Below are 21,529 nucleotides of genomic sequence, written 5' to 3' on the forward strand. Positions count from 1 at the left end.
GCCCAACCTTGTGAATGCTATTAGTTGCGAACTTAAAATGTGCATAAAATGAATGTCTTTTTCACCGGCAGCAGAGGCTTAGCAGTGGAACCCCTGAAAGATCATTGCTTGCTTCCTTTTTTTAAAAAAATGAATGTCATGCAGCGTGTGTGTGCTATTAGAGATTGTTAATTAACACCAGTGGGGCCGTCAAAAAACAAATTCTTCGAAGATGCTGTATTAATGCCGGATTTGTGGAGGGGGGAGCAGGGGTTGGTTTTAGAATCCTCCTCCTTCCAAAACAGAAAGCGTGTGGTTTGTTTTCATGTCAGGTCCTTGACTGAACAAATGCAAATCGTTCGTTTTGCAACGTATAAAAAAACACATTGCTCGGACAGTAATCCCAGCTATTTGCAATTGTTTAAAAAATAGCAATCGTACAAATACGCTGTTTAGAACAATTGAGATGAATGCCCTGCCTTGCCAAGAGAAGACATTACTCTAAACAATTCTTGGTAGACCTGACCAGCCATCACATAGATTCGGTGTGACAGGGACAGATGTGACAGATCCGTTCTGACACACTTCCATACCACAAGTCAGTGGCTTGAGGTGACTCATGTCCTTCCCTTGATTCTGCCCCCTGCTGCAGGACAACACAACGATGCACGAATGAACCTTGCCATTGCCCTCACCGCTGCCAGGTATGGGGCTGCCACAGCCAATTACACTGAAGTGGTATGCTTGCTGAAGAAGACGGATCCAAAGAGCGGGGCGAGCCGCGTCTGCGGCGCAAGGTGCAGGGATGTTCTAACAGGTAAGCAGCCTTCACTCCCCTGTGGTATTTATAGAGCCCCTTTGCTTCCTTTTACCTAACAACAGGTAACTTGCCTTGGCCCACACACTCACAAGGCACCTTGCTCCGGCCGTACTTTTCAGAGACGGCGTTTCTAACGCTTGTCTCCTATGGTTCGGTGGATTCTGGCATTCCGCTGGCATTCTTCCACTTCCCTTAATGTATGAGGTTTAGAGGACACAGTTGTTTTCCTGGATGAAGCACAGCTGTCCACAGATGCTGTGGTCCCCCCCCCCATTCCCCTTTCTGTTTAAGGAAACAGAAATATTTATTTATTTATTTTCCCTTATGTTAGAAAGAAGAAGTTAAGGAGGGGGAGTGCAGCGGGAGGCTGGAGTTTGTAAATATCACTTAACTGACAAAGGAGGCATATTTCCAAAGTGCAGTGGCATGTCATTAATGCCAATCATCTTTAACTTCTGTCAGGTTTTCATTTGAATCCTGGTGCTTTGGCAAGCTAAGCCACGCTTTACATCCAAGCCCTTCTGTCAAGAAAAGCTGACGTCGTAAAATAACCGTGTGGTGTGCGTTCAGTCATAGTACCATCTAACAAATTTCAGGGTTTAAGAATGCCATTAAACAGAGAACTCGATAAATAAAAGTAAAACCGGGAGAGGGGAATCTTCTGCCACTCTAGATTTTATCTGAGAGGATTTTTCTCTCTCTCATTTTTTTCTTTTCTTTTTATTAAAATTATCCCCGAAACTATTTTCTAATTTTTGGTAACAATACTAGCTGCTAAGCTTCTGCAGTGTGCTCTGTGTGTGTGTGTGTGTGTGTGTGTGTGTGTGTTATGTGCATGTGTGTGTAGATAAATACACACACTTCACAATAGGTTAACTTCATAGATAAATTAATAATCCAGGGAGTCAGTGAACAGGGAAACAAATGGAGTATGTGATTGATGCTGTTTTCTTTCACAGGGCAGGAATTTGATGTCAGAGCCAAATGTGTTATCAATGCTACAGGACCTTTCACAGACTCCGTGCGGAAAATGGATGAGCAGAAAGTACCAAACATCTGTCAGCCAAGCGCAGGCGTTCATATTGTGATGCCTGGCTATTACAGGTAACGATATTCAAAAGCGGGATCATTTATAACCATCGGAAGAAGTGTGTCCAGTGTAGAAAATAAAGTTGTAGAGAGAGAGACTTGCTGCTGTTAATAGTGCAGGGTGATTGCAAGATTTTATTTCCCCTTCTCCCCGCCCCCCCTCCTCATTTTTGGTTTAGCTCAGAGGGAGGAAATGCTCTTACTGAGGACACATGGTACAGCCCTCCCCGTAACTCTGTCACCTTTTGAATGCTCAAAAGAGCATTGCTGGTGTGTTGCCATGCCAAAATCTACCTCTGGAAGTGGAATGCTTTCATATCAAGGGGAAGGCTTGACTGGTTCAAACCAAAGTGGATAAGGAAGATGCTTTCTCCCCTGCCTAATCCACTTCACCCCTGCTTCCAGCTTAAATACTGGACCATTTCATTTGTGTGACTGGCAGCAAGCGCCTTTGGAAGAACAGAAAGTGGGCAACTTTTTGCAGGGATTTCTTTCTTTCTTTGGCCATGCCTCAGTCGATCTTTCACCTCTAACCACTGCTGTGTCCTCCTGCTCCTCCCTGAGCCAGTGGCGGAGCAAGCTGATTGGGCGCCTGGGGTGGCACTCATGCCCTATGTCCAGGGGCGGGACGCTCCGCAGGACCTCCAAGGAGTCTGCCTGTCTCCTCCCACTCAGTCGCCCTCCAGCTGAGGGGGAGGCAGCGGGTGACCTGTTAGGGGCAGCGCAGAGCATGTGGGAGCCCAAGCCACCGCATCACTCCCAGGAGAGACGCGTGGCTCTGGTGTGCTACAGGCCCCGCGGTGCGTCCCGCCTGGTATTTTGTCACCCCACTCAGTGGTGACACCTGGGGCGGACCACCCTCCCTTGCCTTGAGTATCATTTATTTGTCTTTTAAATTTCATCTGAGGATCATAGGGTGGTTTACAATATAAAAACGCAAAAATACGTAACATAGTAACAAGCAATAACAATTCCCACCCGAGTTTAAAACGCCATCGATTGCTTTAAGCCAAAGGCCTGGGAGAAGAGGAATATTTTTGACGGTGCCGAAAGATATGTGTTGAAGGCACCAGGCTAGCTTCCCTGAGTTTCGTGTGAGGAAAACTAACATGGATATGTGAGCTGATTCATAAAGCGTTTACGGCATAACAGCTAAAAGGTAGTCTTAAGCAAGTTGATTCCAGGCCTGCGGCTGCTTTATCGACCTGCATTACGTGACTGACCTAAGGAAGTGCTTTGAATACTTGAGATGTTCTGCATAAATGCTAAGTATTAATAGTAGTGGATTCAAAGATGTCCCTCCACAAGGGGCAAACAAAGGCATTGTGATACGTAGCGTCGCTACGTAGGGTGCATGTGCCACACATGCGCTGTACATAGCGGTTTGCCCGTGGCGCTGCTCCAGCACCATACGGATGGTGCCGGGATCCTCAGCTTGCGGCTGCAGCCACGAATGGAGGATCCTCCACATGCAGCTGCAGCGGCACGATGGCTGCTCGCTCCACTGCGGTGGGGTGAGCCCCATGGGGTGCCTTCTTGTCACCCCTCCAGACATGACCCCCCCCCCCGCACCCCCGTTGCAACGCCACTGCCCTCCACATGTGGACAAGGGGATCTTCAGCTCATGGGAAGCAGCGCTGGAACATCATGCAAGGAAAGTGTGTGGCGGTGGGGAATCCGAAATACGTTCTTCCACTTTCGAGGTTGTGTACGCATAAAAGCCCAAGAAGAAGCATGAGAACTGCTGTAGAACCTTCTTGTTATAGCCCTGCACAAACTCATGTGCATCATCTGCAGAGCAGTGCTCCTCTTCTTCCACTTGGGTCTCTAGCTTTAGGCTAGAAAATCCCATTGAACCATTTCATCGTCTCTTCCTGCATTTCATCTGCAGCATGGCTAATTGGAAGAGAACGCATAGTTAAAACAGAATCTTAGCCAACAGCTGAGTAAGGTGTGTGGCATCTCAGCCCACCTTTACCAAGGAGCCATAGGGCTTGTTTCCTCTGTATATCACTTTACCCGGCTTTGCCAGAGCACAGCAGGTACAGGAATTGGCTGCTAATTCACAGCTTTGTTGGATTGCTCCAGCCCTCAAGTCATGCGGGATTTGTGTTCCAGCTCCTACCATTTATGGCGGGTAGCCAACATGGTGCCGTCCAGGTGTTTTGGACTACAACTCCCATGAGCCCTAGCCAGTATGGCTCTGTGGTCAGGAAAGATGGCATTTGTAGTCCACTAAACCAGAGGGCACCATGTTGGCTACCCCTGCTTGATGGTATCCTTTTTTTGGTAGCGGGATCCCCGTACTCAATCCAGCTCAGAGGTTCCGTCTTGTCAAAGTCTAGGGCATCCATTATTCACCTATAAAGTGACAGAACTCTCAGACAAGGATATCTTTATTACACTCTGCAGTTAATACATGCTTAAAACTGGACAGCTGGGGCAATTACTCGCAGCTATTTGCATGGTTGCTACGGCTACAGCCCACATCATCCACCTACTATAATGAACAAAACGAGTACACTCAAAAGCATTCAGTAGAGATGGAAGGCGGGAGCAGCTGAAAAACAAATATTTTGGCCTTTATTCTTTTGCAATGCTGGCTACTCTGAGCTATTACACCTTCAGTCTTAGATGGAGCCCAAGATTGTGTGTGCAATTTGGTTTATATACTGTATGATAAACTCAGGGTCAGTCTCTCCCTTTGCCTTATTCCTCAGCATCTCTCAATAGGCAACTGACTTTGTTTCAGCGGCAACTCCTGCCTGTGCAGATCATTTGCTCTGCTGCTGAGTGAAAAGTAGATTGATCTCATCCTAAACATAGTTAAGCCGAGGAATTTGTCTGTATAAGAAATAATACACACCATGCACAAACAAACAAACAAACAAACAAACAAACAAACAAACGTGTGTATTAATGGAGCAACAGGTTTTTGCCCCCAGTGCCAACTAAATCCTGTTTAGCAGGAAAATGTGTGTCATTTCATTACAGCTACTGGTCTCTTTGGGAAAGTACTTTGACATGATCTTGGGAAAATGGTAAATAGTTTAAAGGCTTTTTATGTGTAAATGTAGATAAGATTTAATTAATTTAATGTTAATACAATGCAAGCGTTTCCCAGTAGGTTCTTACATTTTTATATTCTTCATTAATAGTCCCTGTGTCCCTCTGCTCTCATTAATTCTGTTCTTCAGATACATGTCCTCATATAAGTACCTCCTGCATGACTTTCTCACACTCTGATGATGTTAGTGTGACTAATCTCATATAAATTTCAACCCTTAATCCAGTTGATGTCTCCTGCAGTTTCGGCTGCAAAAGTGGCTCTGGTTCTGCCTCTTAGAAGATGTAAAAACAGATCCCTGATCCGAAGATGGGCATTCCTATTTTCTTTGAGAACAGTGTTAACATAGATTCTGCCTGCGGCAGTTACATCACTGGATGTAACATTCAAAAGGATATAAACTATCCAACACCGTAGCTAAAGGAGCTTTCCCTTGAATTCAAAAATTAAAGGTAGACACGTTGGCCGTAAGAAAAAAACCCAAAATCCACATTAGGGTAATACCTTTATTGCACCAACCAGTACTCTTACTCAGGCTAGAGTAAAACAAAGCAAGGCAAGGGTTGGGGCATTGGCTGGTGGTAACATCATCAATCTGTATCTGTTGATAGCCCTAAGGAAGAAATTAATAGGAGGCAGCGAACATTTTTCAGTGCAGTGCAGGCATCTGGTTGCATCAAGGCCTACTGGGAAGAAGAAATAAAGCAATGGCAGATTCCAAATGAATTTTTAAAAAGCCCAGTTGTTACCCAGATCTGCCTCATTTCTTAGATGAAACACGCAGATTTATTGAAGATGAGAATAAAAAGAAACTAGATAGTCTTATATATCTGAAGATCTTTATACAGTCGTACATTGGTTTTTGAACAGCTTAGTTCTTTAGCTCCGGAACGCCGCAAACCCGGAAGTGACTGTTCAAGTTTGCGAACTATTTTTGGAAGCTGAACGCCTGATGGGGCTTCCATGGCTTCCGATTGGCTGCAGAAGCTTCCTGCAGCCAATCAGAAGCCACGCTTTGGTTTCCAAACATTTTGGAAGTTGAACGGACTTCCGGAATGGATTCCATTCGACTTCCAAGGTACGACTGTATATCTGAAGTCTTTATATATTTCTGAAGATCACAGGGCAGTTTACAATATAAAAACACAACAATAATAACAAACAAAAACAATAACCCCACTACCACCACCGTTTAAAAGGCCATAGATAATTTAAGGAATGTTTTTGCCTGGTGCCTAAAGATACGTAATGAAGCGCCAACTGAGCCTCCCAGGGGAGCGCATGCCACAAACAGGGAGCCACTGCAGAAAAGGCCTATTCTCATGTTGCCACCTCTCGTGGAGGAGGCACATGAAGAAGGGCCTCAAAAGATGATTGCAGGGTCCAGGTAGGTTCATAAGGAGAGAGGCTGTCCCTGATGTATTGCAGCCCTGAGCCGCTTAAGGCTGTATAGGTCAAAACCAGTACTTTGAATTGGATATTTGTGTTTCAGTGTGCACCATCCTGGAATCCGTATCTAGATGTAGGTGTGGTTCAGAAAGTGTAAAAATAATTTTCGCCAGGTGGGTTAAAGTAAGTCATTCTCTGTCATAGGCCTTCAGTCCCACCTGGAACATGGAGTTAATAAAAGTACTCTATTTTACGACATTGTTCTGTGATGTAGGTGAAGCTCTGTGGGTGTCCTGAAATGCTTTATAAATGTTAAATAGTATTACTGTATGCTAGAATCTCACCCTGATTGTATTCTGGAATTTTCTGTTATTTGTCAGAGTAATTATTGAAAGAAGATCGAACAGGCAGTGATAGAAATGGGCAAGAGAGTGGGATTTGAAATCATTTACCATTTCCCCCAATTTAGGTCCTTTTAGCAATTCCATGACATTAAAAAAGAACGTAAATGATCTCCCAGCAATCTTTGCAAAGAATACACTCAGCCTCTCTGTAGTTCTGCTTATTTTATGCCAATTTAGAAACCTTATTTGAAAACTTACCGAAAGTTTTTTGAAGATTCTGAGTCTGTATATTAAATTTCTAAGTTTTCCTGCCTCTCTAAATCAATAGTGAATTCATTTTGAAAAGTAATTACTTGTCTGCCATGGTTTACCTTACAAGTCCATGTTGACACCTACTTTTTAAGCTCTGCTTCTCCAAATGTATTCTTAAGCTGTATATAAATATCATCTCAAAGACTTCTTAGTTGTAGAACTTACACTTCAGGTGTATGTAATTGTCATCTTCTCTTGGAGGGGCACTTCACATATGACATTTTTCCTTCAACAGGAAAATATCTGCAGGAAAAAACATGTGCACAGTCATGTATGAGAGTGAATGAGTTTCTGTTTGGATGTAACTATATGGGTCTTTTATTATTATCAAGCTTAGAAGCTATTTCACAACAACCTTTGATTTGACTACTGCTTGAGTTACTATAGGTAAAGGTAAAGGGACCCCGACCATTAGGTCCAGTCGTGGCCGACTCTGGGGTTGCGGCGCTCATCTCGCTTTATTGGCCGAGGGAGTCGACGTACAGCTTCCGGCTCATGTGGCCAGCATGACGAAGCTGCTTCTGGCGAACCAGAGCAGCGCATGGAAACGTCGTTTACCTTCCCGCCAGAGCGGTACCTATTTATCTACTTGCACTTTGACGTGCTTTCGAACTGCTAGGTTGGCAGTTGAGTTACTATACTTTGCATTAAAACAGGTCTATCTTACTCAGATGCCAGCTATTATTATTATTATTATTATTATTATTATTATTATTATTATTATATCTCACTTTTCCTCCAAGGAGCTCAAGGTAGCATGCATGGTTCTCCCCTCTCCAGTTTATCCTCACGACAACCCTGTGAGGTAGGTTAGACTGAAAGATGGCGGCAGGCTCAAGGTCACCCAGTGAGCTTCATGCCTATGTGCCATTTTGAATCCTGGTCTCCAAAGTTCAACACTCCAACCAATGCACCACACTCCAATTTGGTTGTTCCTCCCCATTGTCCTCTTCATTACAGTCTCTAGTGGCTGTTTCTGCCTCCTTAAAGTGTGGGGCTTACAATCCCTATCCAACTAACCACATGGACCAGCTGCCAGGTTAAAGACTGACACACACACACACACACACTTAAAAAAACCCCACTTTTTTATCTAAGATAAAAACACTATTGCCTGGCCTTTTACGTTCCCTACTACCAAACAACACCATCTTTCCATGAGATTAGGTCACTTCAGCTGTGCTGCAAACTAATATAGAGAGCAGATACCCAAAGACAGCAAGTTGAGCCAGAGAATACAGGCCATGTAGAAAACATATTTAAAAGGATATTCCTGTTTTCTAGAGATTGTGAACATAATACGACTGCACATATAACTTTCTCTCTTATTTGCATGGTTGTGCCTCATGTGGCCACTCAACACTCTTCCTTTCTCAGAATAACAGATGCTGGAAGGGAAACGGGAATCTGCTTGTGAGCTTTCCAAAGCTTTCCTTTGAACCCTAATTGTGCTCTATATAAGTTCTGTGAGTTCGGCAACAAGTGTCCCCAGTGTTATTCATATGTCTCCTAAACAAGTGTTTTTTAGTATTTTATTTCTGCCTTTTTTCCTTTTGCTCTGAATGTTTTAAGGGATATGTGTATATATATATATATGTATTTAAAAAAACAAATTTGCTTTATTCCAGCCCCGATAATATGGGACTCCTTGACCCATCCACTAGTGATGGCAGAGTGATTTTCTTCTTGCCGTGGCAAAAGATGACTATTGCTGGTACCACGGATACTGCAACCGAAGTCACAAGTCACCCAATTCCTACAGAAGAAGATATCAATTTCATTTTGACGGAAGTGCGCAACTATCTTAGTTGCGATGTTGAAGGTAATTTTCGGTAAAATTAGCTCCAAGAATACTTCTGGGTCTATAAACCATGTTCTTTCCATAAACTGCAAAAAGCCATGCAGCACTTTTAAATTCTGGCAAATGGATTATGGCAAAAGCTTTCGTGGCTATAGGTGCCTGAAATGTTACCTTGAGTTGCAGGTATATACTGTATGCACACAGTTGTGGGATGGAGGAACAGACTTTAAATAAACAAGTTGGGTAGAAATGAAATGCTGGAAGTGTAGTTTGGTCCTACAGTGGCGATATCCAACACATCCAGTAAGATGAACTCTGAGTAGCAGTGGAGCGTCATTGGAACAGTTTCAGTAAAGTCGGTTAGGCTGAAAAATAGGATCACCTATGGAACTCCATGACTGAAGCTGATTGCTGCGTTCCTTTGGTGTTTTCACACACAATGCAAAGGGCAGGTGTGCCTCCCTAAATCTGCATTGAGCAAATGTGAAAGATGCACACCTGCCCTTTGTACTGCAGCAGGCATCAGTGTTGCTTAGCTGTTGTGTAAAAAGAATGAAGCAGTGTTGTCTAATGATCTGAATATGGATTTGTTACATCTACCCCCCCCCGCCCCCGACTATGGCACCACATCATATGATAGTCACATACCTGTTTTCACACGCCTGGGAAAGTTATTCAGAGATATGTGACTTTTGCTCGACATACCTTTAGAGGAATAGGGTATGTAAGAAAGGTTAAGTCAATTATTCCAGCACAAACTACAGTTCATGGCCTGGCACAATCACAAACATAAATTAGAAATTTCTAATTAGTATTTTAAATGATAAATCAGACACTGATTATATTATATAATAGTATAATGGAGTATTTGCATTTCAGTATCACCCCAGATGTGCAAGCTCTCCATATAGTTAGGGATGCGTTGAAAGCAACTGCTGGGGGTTTTTGTATAGCAACATCAGCAAGAAGACAAAAAAAATCATCATCATCATCATTATTTATTATTTATTGAATTTATATACCGCCCTATACCCAGAGGTCTCATAAATATTCAGGATTTGGAAACCCAACATAAAAATAGGAGATATTCAGCAATTTTATCAATGTGTGAAATTCTAGTAATTGTATTTATATCTTCAAAGAAGAGTATTTAATCCACATTAAGTGGTAGGATTTGTAAGGGGTGAGTGTAGCTGCTAGCTTTCAATAGATCCTTAGGCATTAGAGAAATAGGAAGGCTCTTCTTTAGCTGTGATTCACTTTCACCCTGCATAGCTTGATTTTTAAAAAATAATAATTAAGAAATCCACCAGCAACAACTTCCTGTGGTATTCAGCTTCTTTAGAATGATCTAAAACTAGGAAAGTTATTTCCTGCCACCCATCTCAACAAGGGGAACACCGGGAAGCTAAAATGGCACACTGTTTGACTTCCGGAGGCGGCGCGAAACGGCAATGGCGGTCCTCTTCAGCTGCTGAAGAGGGGCTCCGCGGAAAAGGGTCGTGCGCTACGGCACAGCGACGACCCACTCAGAAAATCCACGGGTAGAGTGAGCCCGTGGCCGTGGGATTCGGCGGGCACCAGGAGCGACCTCGGAAACGCAGAAGGGACCCCGTAAGGGGCTCCGGAACGTGGAGGGGGTAGCGGTGCTGTGAATCCATCGCTCTTTCCGCGGAAGTGAAGCCGCGCGGCTGCTGCTGATGAGCGCTGACCTTTCTTCTTTGAACATTTGATTGGAAACAACATACTCGTGAGTAAGAGATTTGAGACTTTATTTGAACAGTAAAATTGTGAATTTCGGCTGAAAGCGGGAGACGCTAAAAAGGAAGTCAGTCTTCCGTCCCTGTTTAAAGGGCTGAGCAAAGTCTTTCTAAAACGGAAGCATGGAAAGGAGTTAAAAAGAACTTGGAATTTATCCTGCAAATTCGGAATCGACTGTCAAAAAGTTAAAGGCAAATTAAGACTGTACTATAAGTGGACAGAGACTGGGTTATCCCTCTTTCCCCTTTGTGGATTATAAATGTTAAGAGACCCAGCTCTCGGGCTGGCTGGATACAAAGTAACATCAGACTGTGGTGACTGTGTATAGGGATACAAAGTTTCAGTGGGCTATTTTGCAAGTTACAAGAAAGGAACTGTTGCAAGCACCTTTGCAAGGATTTTTTATACTCTGCAGTATAAAGGGAATTTAGAGGGTTCTCCCCCCCCTGCTTTGGATTTACCTTACTTGGGAACTTAAAGAAAAATTTTCACCTTTTTTCTCTAACCTGGGGTGCTCCCCCTGCTGGATTGTAGAACTATAAGTCTCTGAGAACTGCTGGTTGTTTTGGAATTTTTTCTTTTGCTTTTGTGTCTGGATGTTTACTTTTTGGATTGCCTTTCCCATGGGATTTACAATTTGACCTTGAAACATAGACAGCTGTGGAATGAGTGGTGCAGGAAAAACAAGGGCTGGCAAAAAAGCGAAACAAGCTGAACTATTGCAATTAACTTTGCCTGTGCAGCATCGTAGGTCATCGGTCCCAATTGTGACGGGTCTGCAAGAAGGACAATCTAAACAGCCAGTTTTGGAAGATATGGCTGCAGGAGGGCTAGACCCTATTTCTAAAGAAATATTGGACCAACTGGCAGCTTTAAACAAAAAAGCTGATGAACAAGCGGCTAAATTTGACCAGGTGACAGCTACAATTAATAAATTGACAGACCAAGTCGCTCAAAACACACAGGCGATAGGAAATATTGAAAAGACTTCAATAGAGAGTCGAAAACTAGCCGAGGAAGCAAGTGCAAAAGCAGACCAAAATACAAAAAGGATAGAGGAACTAAGAGGAGAAGTAAGACCACTGAGTAGACAAGTTACTGAACAGCAGGCCTACCTGTCTATGGCGGAGCTGAAAAGCAAAGAAAGCAATCTTAGGCTTAGAAATATCCCAGAATTAGAAAAGGAAGATCTGATCAGCTTTTTGACTGCAGAAATATCCAAGTTCTGGGGTTTGGCAGAAGAGAAGGACTTTAAAATTGTCACCGCTTTTAGACTGGGAAGAGTGGTCAAAAAGGATAAACCAAGAGATTGCTTGGTCATATTGAGATCTAAGCAAGAAAGAGATAATATACTCGGCCTACATTTCAAAAATTCATTGGTGATACAGGGAAAGACAGCAGAAATCTTCAGAGACATACCAAAACAGCTGCTGGACTTAAGAACTATATATAAAGATCTGGCAAGATTACTCAGAAACAACACAATTCCTTACAGGTGGGAATTCCCCCAAGGCCTATCTTTTAACTGGAAAGAGAAGAAGGTAAGAATCAGAACAGCGGAGGAGCAAGAAAAGTTCCTGAACGACCACGGGGAGGACCTTCGGAAAGGAACAGCAGGTACCTGGCCACCCCCCTTGCCTGGTCAAAAAGACCCACCTCCAGGAATAGACGACAAGGGAGACAACCCTATTGGCTGACAAACTGATCCAGGATGTCTCTGCAGCTCTTTAGTTGGAACATTCATGGTGCAAATTCCCCTGAAAAAAGGAAAAGGATTTTTCATATATTGAGGAAAGAACAACTAGACGTCATTTGTCTTCAAGAAACTCATGTGACCAGGCTCCACAGAAGAGTATTAATTAACAAGAGACTAGGCCAAGAATTTATTTCATCAGACAAAGTCAAGAAAAGAGGAGTAGTGATATATGCTAAGGAGAGCCTAGCACCAAAATTTGTGTTTAAAGATGAACAAGGAAGAATTCTGGCGATTGAAATACAAACACAAGGAGAAAAATTTCTGATAGTAGGAATTTACGCACCGAACGAGGGGAAATCAGAATTTTACAAGAAGCTGCATGAGACAATGCTGGACCATGTTGACTATAATAACATCATTCTGATGGGAGATATGAATGGGGTTGTCTCCACATACATGGACAAGTCACAAAACCAAAACTTGACTAAAGATGGCAGACTACCAAAGACTTTTTTTGAACTTACAGACAATATGGACTTGATTGACATTTGGAGGGTAAAGAACCCTCTAGGTAAAGAGGGAACATTCTTTTCTGAGGCCCACCTATCTTGGACACGAATCGACCAAATCTGGATATCTAGAGGACTGGCTCCTAAGACCAAAAAAATTGAAATCTGCCCCAAAACTTGCTCCGACCATAATGCCTTGAAAATGGATTTGAGACTCACACCAGCTGGATCCTTCAGATGGAGAATGAATGACTCTTTGTTTAGAGATCAGGAGATTGTAAAGAAGGCCCAAAAAACGATGAAAGACTATTTCGAAATAAATTTGAACACTTCGGTGGAAAAGAAAACAATCTGGGACGCAAGTAAAGCTGTTATGAGAGGGTTTCTGATACAACAGAATACTATTAGGAAAAAACTCTGGAATGGTAAAAAGGACAAGATTTTGGAAAAGATAAAGGACGGAGAGAGAAGGTTGAGACTTAACCCAAAATCAAAAGAAGTTTTAAGAGAAATAAAATTCCACCAAGCACAATATGCGAAACTGATAAATCAAGAAGTTGAATGGAAAATCAAACAGATGAGACAAAGATCATTTGAATCGGCAAATAAATGTGGGAAGCTGCTTTCATGGCAGCTGAAAAGGAGACAAAAATTGAACTTTGTTACCAATCTAGAGGTTGAAGGAGAATGTATTCAGAAACCAGAGGAAATTAGAAAGTGTTTCCAGAAATATTTCAAAAAATTGTTTACCCAAGGACCCCAAGTGGAGACTGAGATAAATAAATTTTTAAAAAGCTATGGCCTGGAAAAACTAACACAAGATAAACAAACAGCCCTGAACTATAAAATAACACAACAGGAAATTGAAAGTTCCATTCAGAACATGCAATTAGGCAAATCCCCGGGCCCAGATGGACTTACCTCCAAGTATTATAAGACATTGAAGGAATACTTGACTCAACCATTGATGGAGGTATGCAACCAAATTAGGGAAGGGAAGGGGCACCAGAATCGTGGAAAGAGGCATTCATTACTTTGATACCAAAATTGGAATCCGAAAAGACTCAACTTAAGAACTATCGTCCTATCTCACTCCTAAACGTGGATTACAAGATTTTTGCTGATATTTTGGCAAATAGATTGAAAAAAGTTTTAAACGAAGTAATTCATAAAGACCAAGCAGGCTTCCTCCCCGGCAGACATTTGTCTGACAACACTAGGAACATTGTGGATGTCCTGGAATTACTACAGACAAACTTGAATACGAAAGCAGTTTTGATATTTATAGATGCGGAGAAGGCCTTTGACAACATATCTTGGAAATTTATGAAGAAAAATTTGGAAGGGATGGGAGTGGGAAGGGCGTTTCAAAATGGTATTGAAGCAATTTATACAGAACAAAAAGCTAAATTGATAGTAAATAATGTGGTGACAGAGGAGTTTAAAATCGAAAAAGGAACACGACAGGGGTGCCCCCTATCACCCTTGCTATTTATTTCTGTCCTGGAGGTGTTGCTGAACTTGATTAGGAAGGACCAGCGGGTGGAAGGAATACAGGTCGGAGGAAAACAATATAAACTGAAGGCCTTTGCAGATGATTTGGTTTTGACATTACAGGAGCCAGAACCTAGTGCAAAAAGAGCTTTAGAACTAATCTCTGAGTTTGGTCGGGTGGCGGGATTCAAGCTAAATAAACAAAAAACTAAGGTTTTGGTGAAAAACTTGACACCTTTAGAAATAGAGGGGTTTCAGAAGGAAACGGAGCTAAATGTGGTTAAAAAAGTGAAATACCTGGGGGTTAATTTGACTGGAAAAAATTTGAACTTGTTTAAAGATAACTATGAAAAATGTTGGTCTGAAATCAAAAAGGACTTAGAAATCTGGTCAAGACTGAAACTTTCCTTGTTGGGAAGAATTGCAGCAGTTAAGATGAATGTATTGCCAAGAATGCTGTTTTTATTTCAGGCCCTGCAGATCGTGGACAGGGTGGAGTGTTTTGGAAAGTGGCAGAGGGACATTATGAAGTTTGTCTGGCAGGGCAAAAAGCCCCGAATAAAATTTAAAATATTAACAGACGCAAAGGAAAGAGGGGGATTTGCCCTGCCGGACTTAAGGTTGTATTATGAAGCTGCATCCCTCTGCTGGATGAAAGATTGGTTTTTGCTAGAAAACACTGATGTCCTAGATCTGGAAGGGTTCAACAATGCTTTTGGATGGCATGCATATTTGTGGTACGACAAGGTAAAGTCTCATAAGTTATTTAAAAACCATATTGTCAGGAAATCTTTGTTTATTGTCTGGACTAAATACAAGGACTTACTCGAAAACAAAACTCCGAGGTGGTTGTCACCAATGGAGGCTAAGGCCACAAAAATACTTAATATGGGGGGTGGCTGGGCAAAATACTGTGAAATAATAGAAAAAGTAGGGGACACTTGGAGGTTGCAGAGCTTTGAAAAATTGAAAGGAAAGGTGCGAGACTGGTTTCACTACGCCCAAATTTTAGAGATCTTTAAAAAGGACAAAAAAATTGGTTTCCAGGTGGAAAAATCAAAATTAGAGTCAGAACTACTTGAACCTAAGACGAAAGTGCTTTCAAGAATGTATAACCTGTTGCTTAAATGGAATACTCAAGACGAGACAGTTAAATCAGCCATGATAAAATGGGCTCAAGATATTGGATACAACATTATGTTTGAAGACTGGGAAAGGTTATGGACCACCGGTATGAAATTTACGGCATGTAGTGCCTTAAAAGAAAATATTATGAAAATGATGTACAGGTGGTACATGACCCCAGTCAAACTTGCAAAGATATATCACTTGTCTGATAATAAATGTTGGAAATGTAAGGAGGCTGAAGGAACATTCTTTCACCTCTGGTGGACATGCCCGAGGGTGAAGGCCTTTTGGGAAATGATTTATAACGAGTTGAAAAAGGTATTCAAGTATACCTTTCATAAGAAACCAGAAGCCTTCCTCCTGGGCATTGTGGGCCAGAGAGTGCTAAAGAAAGATAGAACTCTCTTTTTATATGCAACTACAGCAGCAAGAATCCTTATAGCCAAATACTGGAAGGCACAGGAGCTACCCACACTGGAAGAATGGCATACGCAACTGATGGACTACATGGAATTGGCTGAAATGACCGGCAGAATCCGAGACCAGGGAGAAGAAGCAGTGGAAGAGGACTGGAAAAAATTTAAGGACTATTTACAAAAACATTTTAAGTTATATGAATGTTGAGAATTTGCTAAGTTTTGAGAAAAACATGCTTCAGTATTGAGATTCGGAAATGATTGAAACCAAGTTATGTTTGAGAAAAGTTTAACCTTTAGAGTAAATAATTAGACGAAAATACAAATACGCATGAAACAAGGTTTTAATTTGCTGTTGATTTTTATTGTAAAGAAAGCAGGGATGGAGGATGTGGGGAAGTCCAGTTGATGTTGAAAAAGGATCTGAAAAAGTGAATCTTTTTCTTTTTTGTTTATTTACTTTGGGAAAAAAAAAGCGTTTGTTGTGTTATTGACGATGTATCAATGTTGTACTTTGACCCTGGAAAACAAAGCAATAAAAAATATTTATAAAAAATAAAAATAAAATGGCACACTGTTTGTTTAATATAGGTCAGAGGTAGCCAATATGGCGCCATCCAGATGTTTTGGATACAATCCCCATTGTCCCTGACTATTGACCCAGTCTGATAGTTCACAACATCTAATGGGCGCCATATTGGCTATTCCTGTTATAGGACATTGAAGAGTCTTCTGATAATCAGCCAACTGGAATCTGATTTGAGTATTGAGATACACAAGAAGCTTCAGATTTCATTACCAAGCCCCTGAATCATCTAGTCCTTTTAAAATGATTCTATAAAAAGGCATGAACTCTAAGTTGCCCTTTGTAGGTGTTGACAGAGGCTGAATATTCATATTCAGCAACCTCCTCTCCACAGACTGAAAATTCTAGATTGCTTGTTTGTTCTTCCTTGAAATGGGTAATTGATAGTTCTGTTATTGTTGTAGCCATTAAAGAAAAATGGTCTACTGGAGAGTGGGGGGGGGGGACCCCTATCATTAGGTCCCTCGTGCAGAAATTAATAAAGAGCTGTGGTTTGTCAGGCAAGGTGGTTGGTTACACTAAGCTGCAGCTTGGAGAATTGATTAAGACAGGGTTTTTTGCAGGGCAGTTCTGCCGAAGTAGTTTTCTTGAGCGTTTAATTCTTTTGAAAGTAACCAACCTGGGTTGCACACTGTTTTTCCACATGTGTAATTAGTCGTGTTTATAGATTGTCTGTTAGAGAATTAACAATTGTGCTGGCCGTATCAACTCACTGCAGACCTGCCTTTTTGCTGCCAAAGACAGTGGCAGGGTTATCAACTTACACAGGCTTGGATGTGTTCCAGCTGTTTAATTATAGTGTCACACATGCTGCTTTTTTCTAGTTTCATTAATTTATAAATGTAATATGGTATCTTATTTCTGTGATTAGCACTTCATTCTGGTGGGTTAAACATGCTGGCAGAACAACATTGATTTCTCAGATCTCTTCTCTGTTCTTTCGGGATATTTTTACAAGGCATTATTGATTTTTCTGTTAACACTCCTGTGAAAGCAGTATCTTAAAATATGTAACCCTCCCCCCCCCCACCAGACCCCGACACACAAGCCTTTGTGTAAGATTGCTTTTATCCATCGTTAAGTAAGAGGATGAAATTAGTTTTACAGACTTTTGCTTTCATTTAGGGGAGGTTAATAGTAAAACATCTGCTCTGTGAGTGAGAAGGGAGTCTTGAGGTAACATTATGGTCTTTATCGTGGCCGGGTCCTTTTTGCTTTTTAAAGGGTCACCTGGGTGCTGTTGTTGGATAAACAAGATGCCGGTTTTTGCTTTGGAGGGTGTCCTGGTTATCATCCAAGCAGTGGTTGTGACAACTGCACCAAAATGTACACACGTCTAGCATAGCACTGCTGATTGTGTCTCTGAGGGCTAGTTTAGGCCTTTTTCAAAGTACAAATTGAAACATTATGAGAAGCTGTAGAACTGTGGACCAAAGACTGTAAAAGTACCGTATTTTTCGCTCTATAACACGCACCAGACCATAACATGCACATAGTTTTTAGAGGAGGAAAACAAGAAAAAAAATATTCTAAATGAAATAGTGGATATATGATTTTTGTGGTTCATGCTGTGGCCACAGACATGTGATCTGACAGTGAGTCTGGAGTAGCCCAATGCAAAAATCCTGAGGATCCATGTGGAAGGAAGGAGAACCATGGATCCTCTGCTCACGACTGCAGCAGATCCCCCCGGCCACCCGCAGGCATTCGCTCCATAACACGCACAGACATTTCCCCTTACTTTCTAGGAGGAAAAAAGTGAGTGTTATGGTGCAAAAAATACGGTACTTTGATATTTAAAGTTTGTCCAATAGAGCTTCATGCAGCACATAGTTAAACTATTATTAGTATTATTTATTCAATTTATATACAGTGGTACCTCGGGTTACATACGCTTCAGGTTACATACGCTTCAGGTTACAGACTCCGCTAACCCAGAAATATTACCTCGGGTTAAGAACTTTACTTCAGGATGAGAACAGAAATCATGCAGCGGCAGCGGGAGGCCCCATTAGCTAAAGTGGTGCTTCAGGTTAAGAACAGTTTCCGGTTAAGAACGGACCTCCGGAACGAATTAAGTACTTAACCCGAGGTACCACTGTAGTGCCCTTCATCTGAAGTTCCCAGGCTGGTGTACAATTTTGAAAACATAATTTACATAGCGTAGTAATTTTAAGAAAAATCACAGAAAAATAATAATAGCAGTCTCTCCACTTTTAAAAGGCCATAGATTATTCAGTAGCTCACTCTCACATGAGTCATGACCACCAACTTAGATGAATGGATAAATTCATGGAGGAGAAAGCTTATCCATGGCTACTGGCCATGATAGCTATGCTTTGCTTCCACAGCTGGAGACAGCAATGCTTCCGAATGCCAGGTGCTGGAGACCACAGAAAGGGAGAGAGCTCTTGTGCTCAGGTCCCGCTTGTGTGTTTCCCACAGGCATCTGGTTGGCCACTGTGAGAACAGGATGCTGGACTAGATGGGCCAATGGCTGGATCCAGCAGGATCTTCTTAGGTTCTTGTGACCTCTCCAGGACTCTGTGTGTGCTTGATTTTGAGGTCGGGGCTCCTACAAGATTTGCTAATGTCCACGTGGAGATAGCAACTAGCTGCCTTGGGTGTTGTTCATGGAAAGGCGGAATATAAATTTGACTACTAAGTACTAGTAACAGAGACTAGGGCCCTGCGGGACTTGACATCTTTCCGCAGGGCCTGCAAGACAGAGCTGTTCCACCAGGCCTTTGGCCAGGGCACAGCCTGACTCCCTCCTTTGGCAATCCTCACAGAACTCTAGCCCAATGGTTGCCATTAATCTGATTGGAATTAATTTTATAATGAAATGATTTTAGAATGTTTTATCATTTTACTGTTGTTAGCCGCTCTGAGCCCGGCTTTGGCTGGGGAGGGCGGGATAGAAATAAAATTTATTATTATTATTATTTAAAGCTAATATGATCGGAGGCAAGTGCAATATAACTGCTGATCAGCAGACCATCATGCTTAGTTGCCTAAAATATTTTCTTCCTCTTTTGAGACCCAACAGTGTTCCTTTTTTCACAATCACGGTCTTTCAATATTGGGTTAATTGCACATACTTCATTTTTTTCATTGTAAAGCACATACATTTTATTCTGACTTTCTTCCAAGGAGATTGGGGCAGATTAAGATTTCACACCCATTTTATCTGTACAACAGCCCTGTGGCATATGCTAAGCTTGAGACTGGGAAAGTGACCGACTCAAGGACACACAGTTTGATGATAGAGCAGGGTTTTGAGTTGTCTTATGTCGAACACCCATTTTTACTTTGTTCCCCTGGCTCTAGTGACATTTATATTGTGTGTTCATTGGGTTTGTTCAGACCTTCAAACCATTGCACCAGTATCCTTCAGATTAAGGGACATGGGCCGATGAAGGAATAACGCATAGGAAGAAGCAATATACAAAAGGAGCCTTCATAAAATTTGCCAAAATTCTGCATTTCTTCCTTCCCTTTTTGGAAGGGAAAGGCTCTTCTCAGTTAGGTGAACTCTGTATATATTTGTATGTGAATGGGGCAGAGTTTTGTATTAACTACATATAATGTTGAATGCTTACAGTGGCAAAGCTGTTCCCTCACCCCACTCACCTTGTATATTATATTGCCATAGCAGTCATTCTGTGAACTGGCACTTGGATGGTTGTGCTTTGATATGATTTATTATTTTATGAAAAGTCCTACAGCATTTTACAGCCTTCCTCTCTGCTGGAAAAAGACCTTATGTGGGGGGACATTGGGCCATAGTGTAGAAACTATATATTGAAACTACCTCAATTATATTGTCAAAATAAATGACACCTTCTGTGATATTAAGTATGAGGCTCTACGGTTGTTCATTAAATCTGCATTTCTCAGCTTCCATTGGGAGATTTCCCTTTTAAATCTGGCAGAAGGAAAGACTGTGCGTTCACTCGCCTGACTGCCATCCTAGGTTGGAAAACACTGAAGCAAATCTGTTGGTGGGTTGTTATGCCTTAGTCCTTCCTGAAGCATATTGAGGGTAACAACAACAACAACACTTGCTGTGTGCTGCTTCATTTTGTGTTTTTCGTTTTGGACCAGTGATGTCAGGTTATGTAGTCTTATAGAACATACTTCCTGTTCAGATTTACAGTCTACTGTAGGCTTGCAAACCTGTTTTCAATAGAAGCGCTAAGAAAAATACTTTTGTAATTAGAGGCCCTAGCAGTGAATGTTGAGTTAGATTAAACCTTTTCCAGGAAATAAAACAAAAGAAGGGAAGTGGGCTCTAAAAAGAGAATAGATGCAATGATAGTAAACTATGGTGCACATAAAATACTTTGCTATAAGTTTAAAACTTCTGTGGCAATAGTCTATTCACTGGACAAAGCTACAGAAGGCAATAAGAGGTTGTCATTCTGTGTCTCTCCCCCCCCCCCCCCCCATATATATATATATATATATATATATATATATATATATATATGCTTTCGTAGATTTTCACGGGTATAGGTATGCAGGTTTTGGTGTCCTCGGGTGTCTTCCCGTGTAAAAGTTGGGGTGTCTAGGCGACGTTTCGACGAGGTCTCACTCGTCATCTTCAGGCTGGTGCTTTCGGCTTCTTGTTACTGGAACAGAGCAGGATCTCAGTGTTTGAGTTCCTATAAATACTGTTGAGGGGTGTGGTGTGTAGCCTCCAATGTTCTGGGCCGAGAGGAAGTTCCCAGGCTAGTGTGCCTTTTCTTCTTTTGTTCCTTAGTTGCTTGAGGGATATCTTGAGTGATTTCTTGAGTGATATCCTGAGTACCACTTAGGTGGGTCATTAGGTGTGGATTAGTTGCTAAAGCTTTTGTGTCTTGACCTCTTGAACTTTGTGAAGAGTTTTTCTGAGAAGATGGCTGTAGTTGTGCTCTGGCTTGGCTTCGTGTATAGGGGCGAGCTGTGGTTTTGTGGCCTGTGCCAGCCAGATCTGTGTAGGGATTGCAGGGGGGTGCAGCATCCGGAGGTGCCATCATGGTTTGGCTACTGGATGGTGTCTGTAATTTATCTGTGGAGAGGGTCTGGGTTTGGGTCTGGTGTGGTTGATTGGTGATGGCGTTCTGTGTGCCTCTGGATCTGGTGTCAGTTTTTGT

At 42.0% G+C, this 21,529-nt stretch overlaps 1 protein-coding gene across 2 annotated transcripts in view; it reads left to right on the forward strand.

Annotated features, from left to right (window-relative positions):
* Positions 1–21,529, forward strand: part of GPD2 (glycerol-3-phosphate dehydrogenase 2) — a 97,022-nt gene that overhangs the window by 55,041 nt on the left and 20,452 nt on the right. For both annotated transcript variants that reach the window (XM_028746177.2, XM_028746184.2), the window contains exons 7-9: positions 632–796; positions 1,759–1,903; positions 8,629–8,822. In XM_028746177.2, coding sequence (XP_028602010.1) covers positions 632–796; positions 1,759–1,903; positions 8,629–8,822 — 504 coding nt within the window. The remainder of the gene's footprint in view (positions 1–631; positions 797–1,758; positions 1,904–8,628; positions 8,823–21,529) is intronic.

The sequence above is a fragment of the Podarcis muralis genome, chromosome 1, assembly GCF_964188315.1.
Source record: "Podarcis muralis chromosome 1, rPodMur119.hap1.1, whole genome shotgun sequence".
Lineage (NCBI taxonomy): Eukaryota > Metazoa > Chordata > Lepidosauria > Squamata > Lacertidae > Podarcis > Podarcis muralis.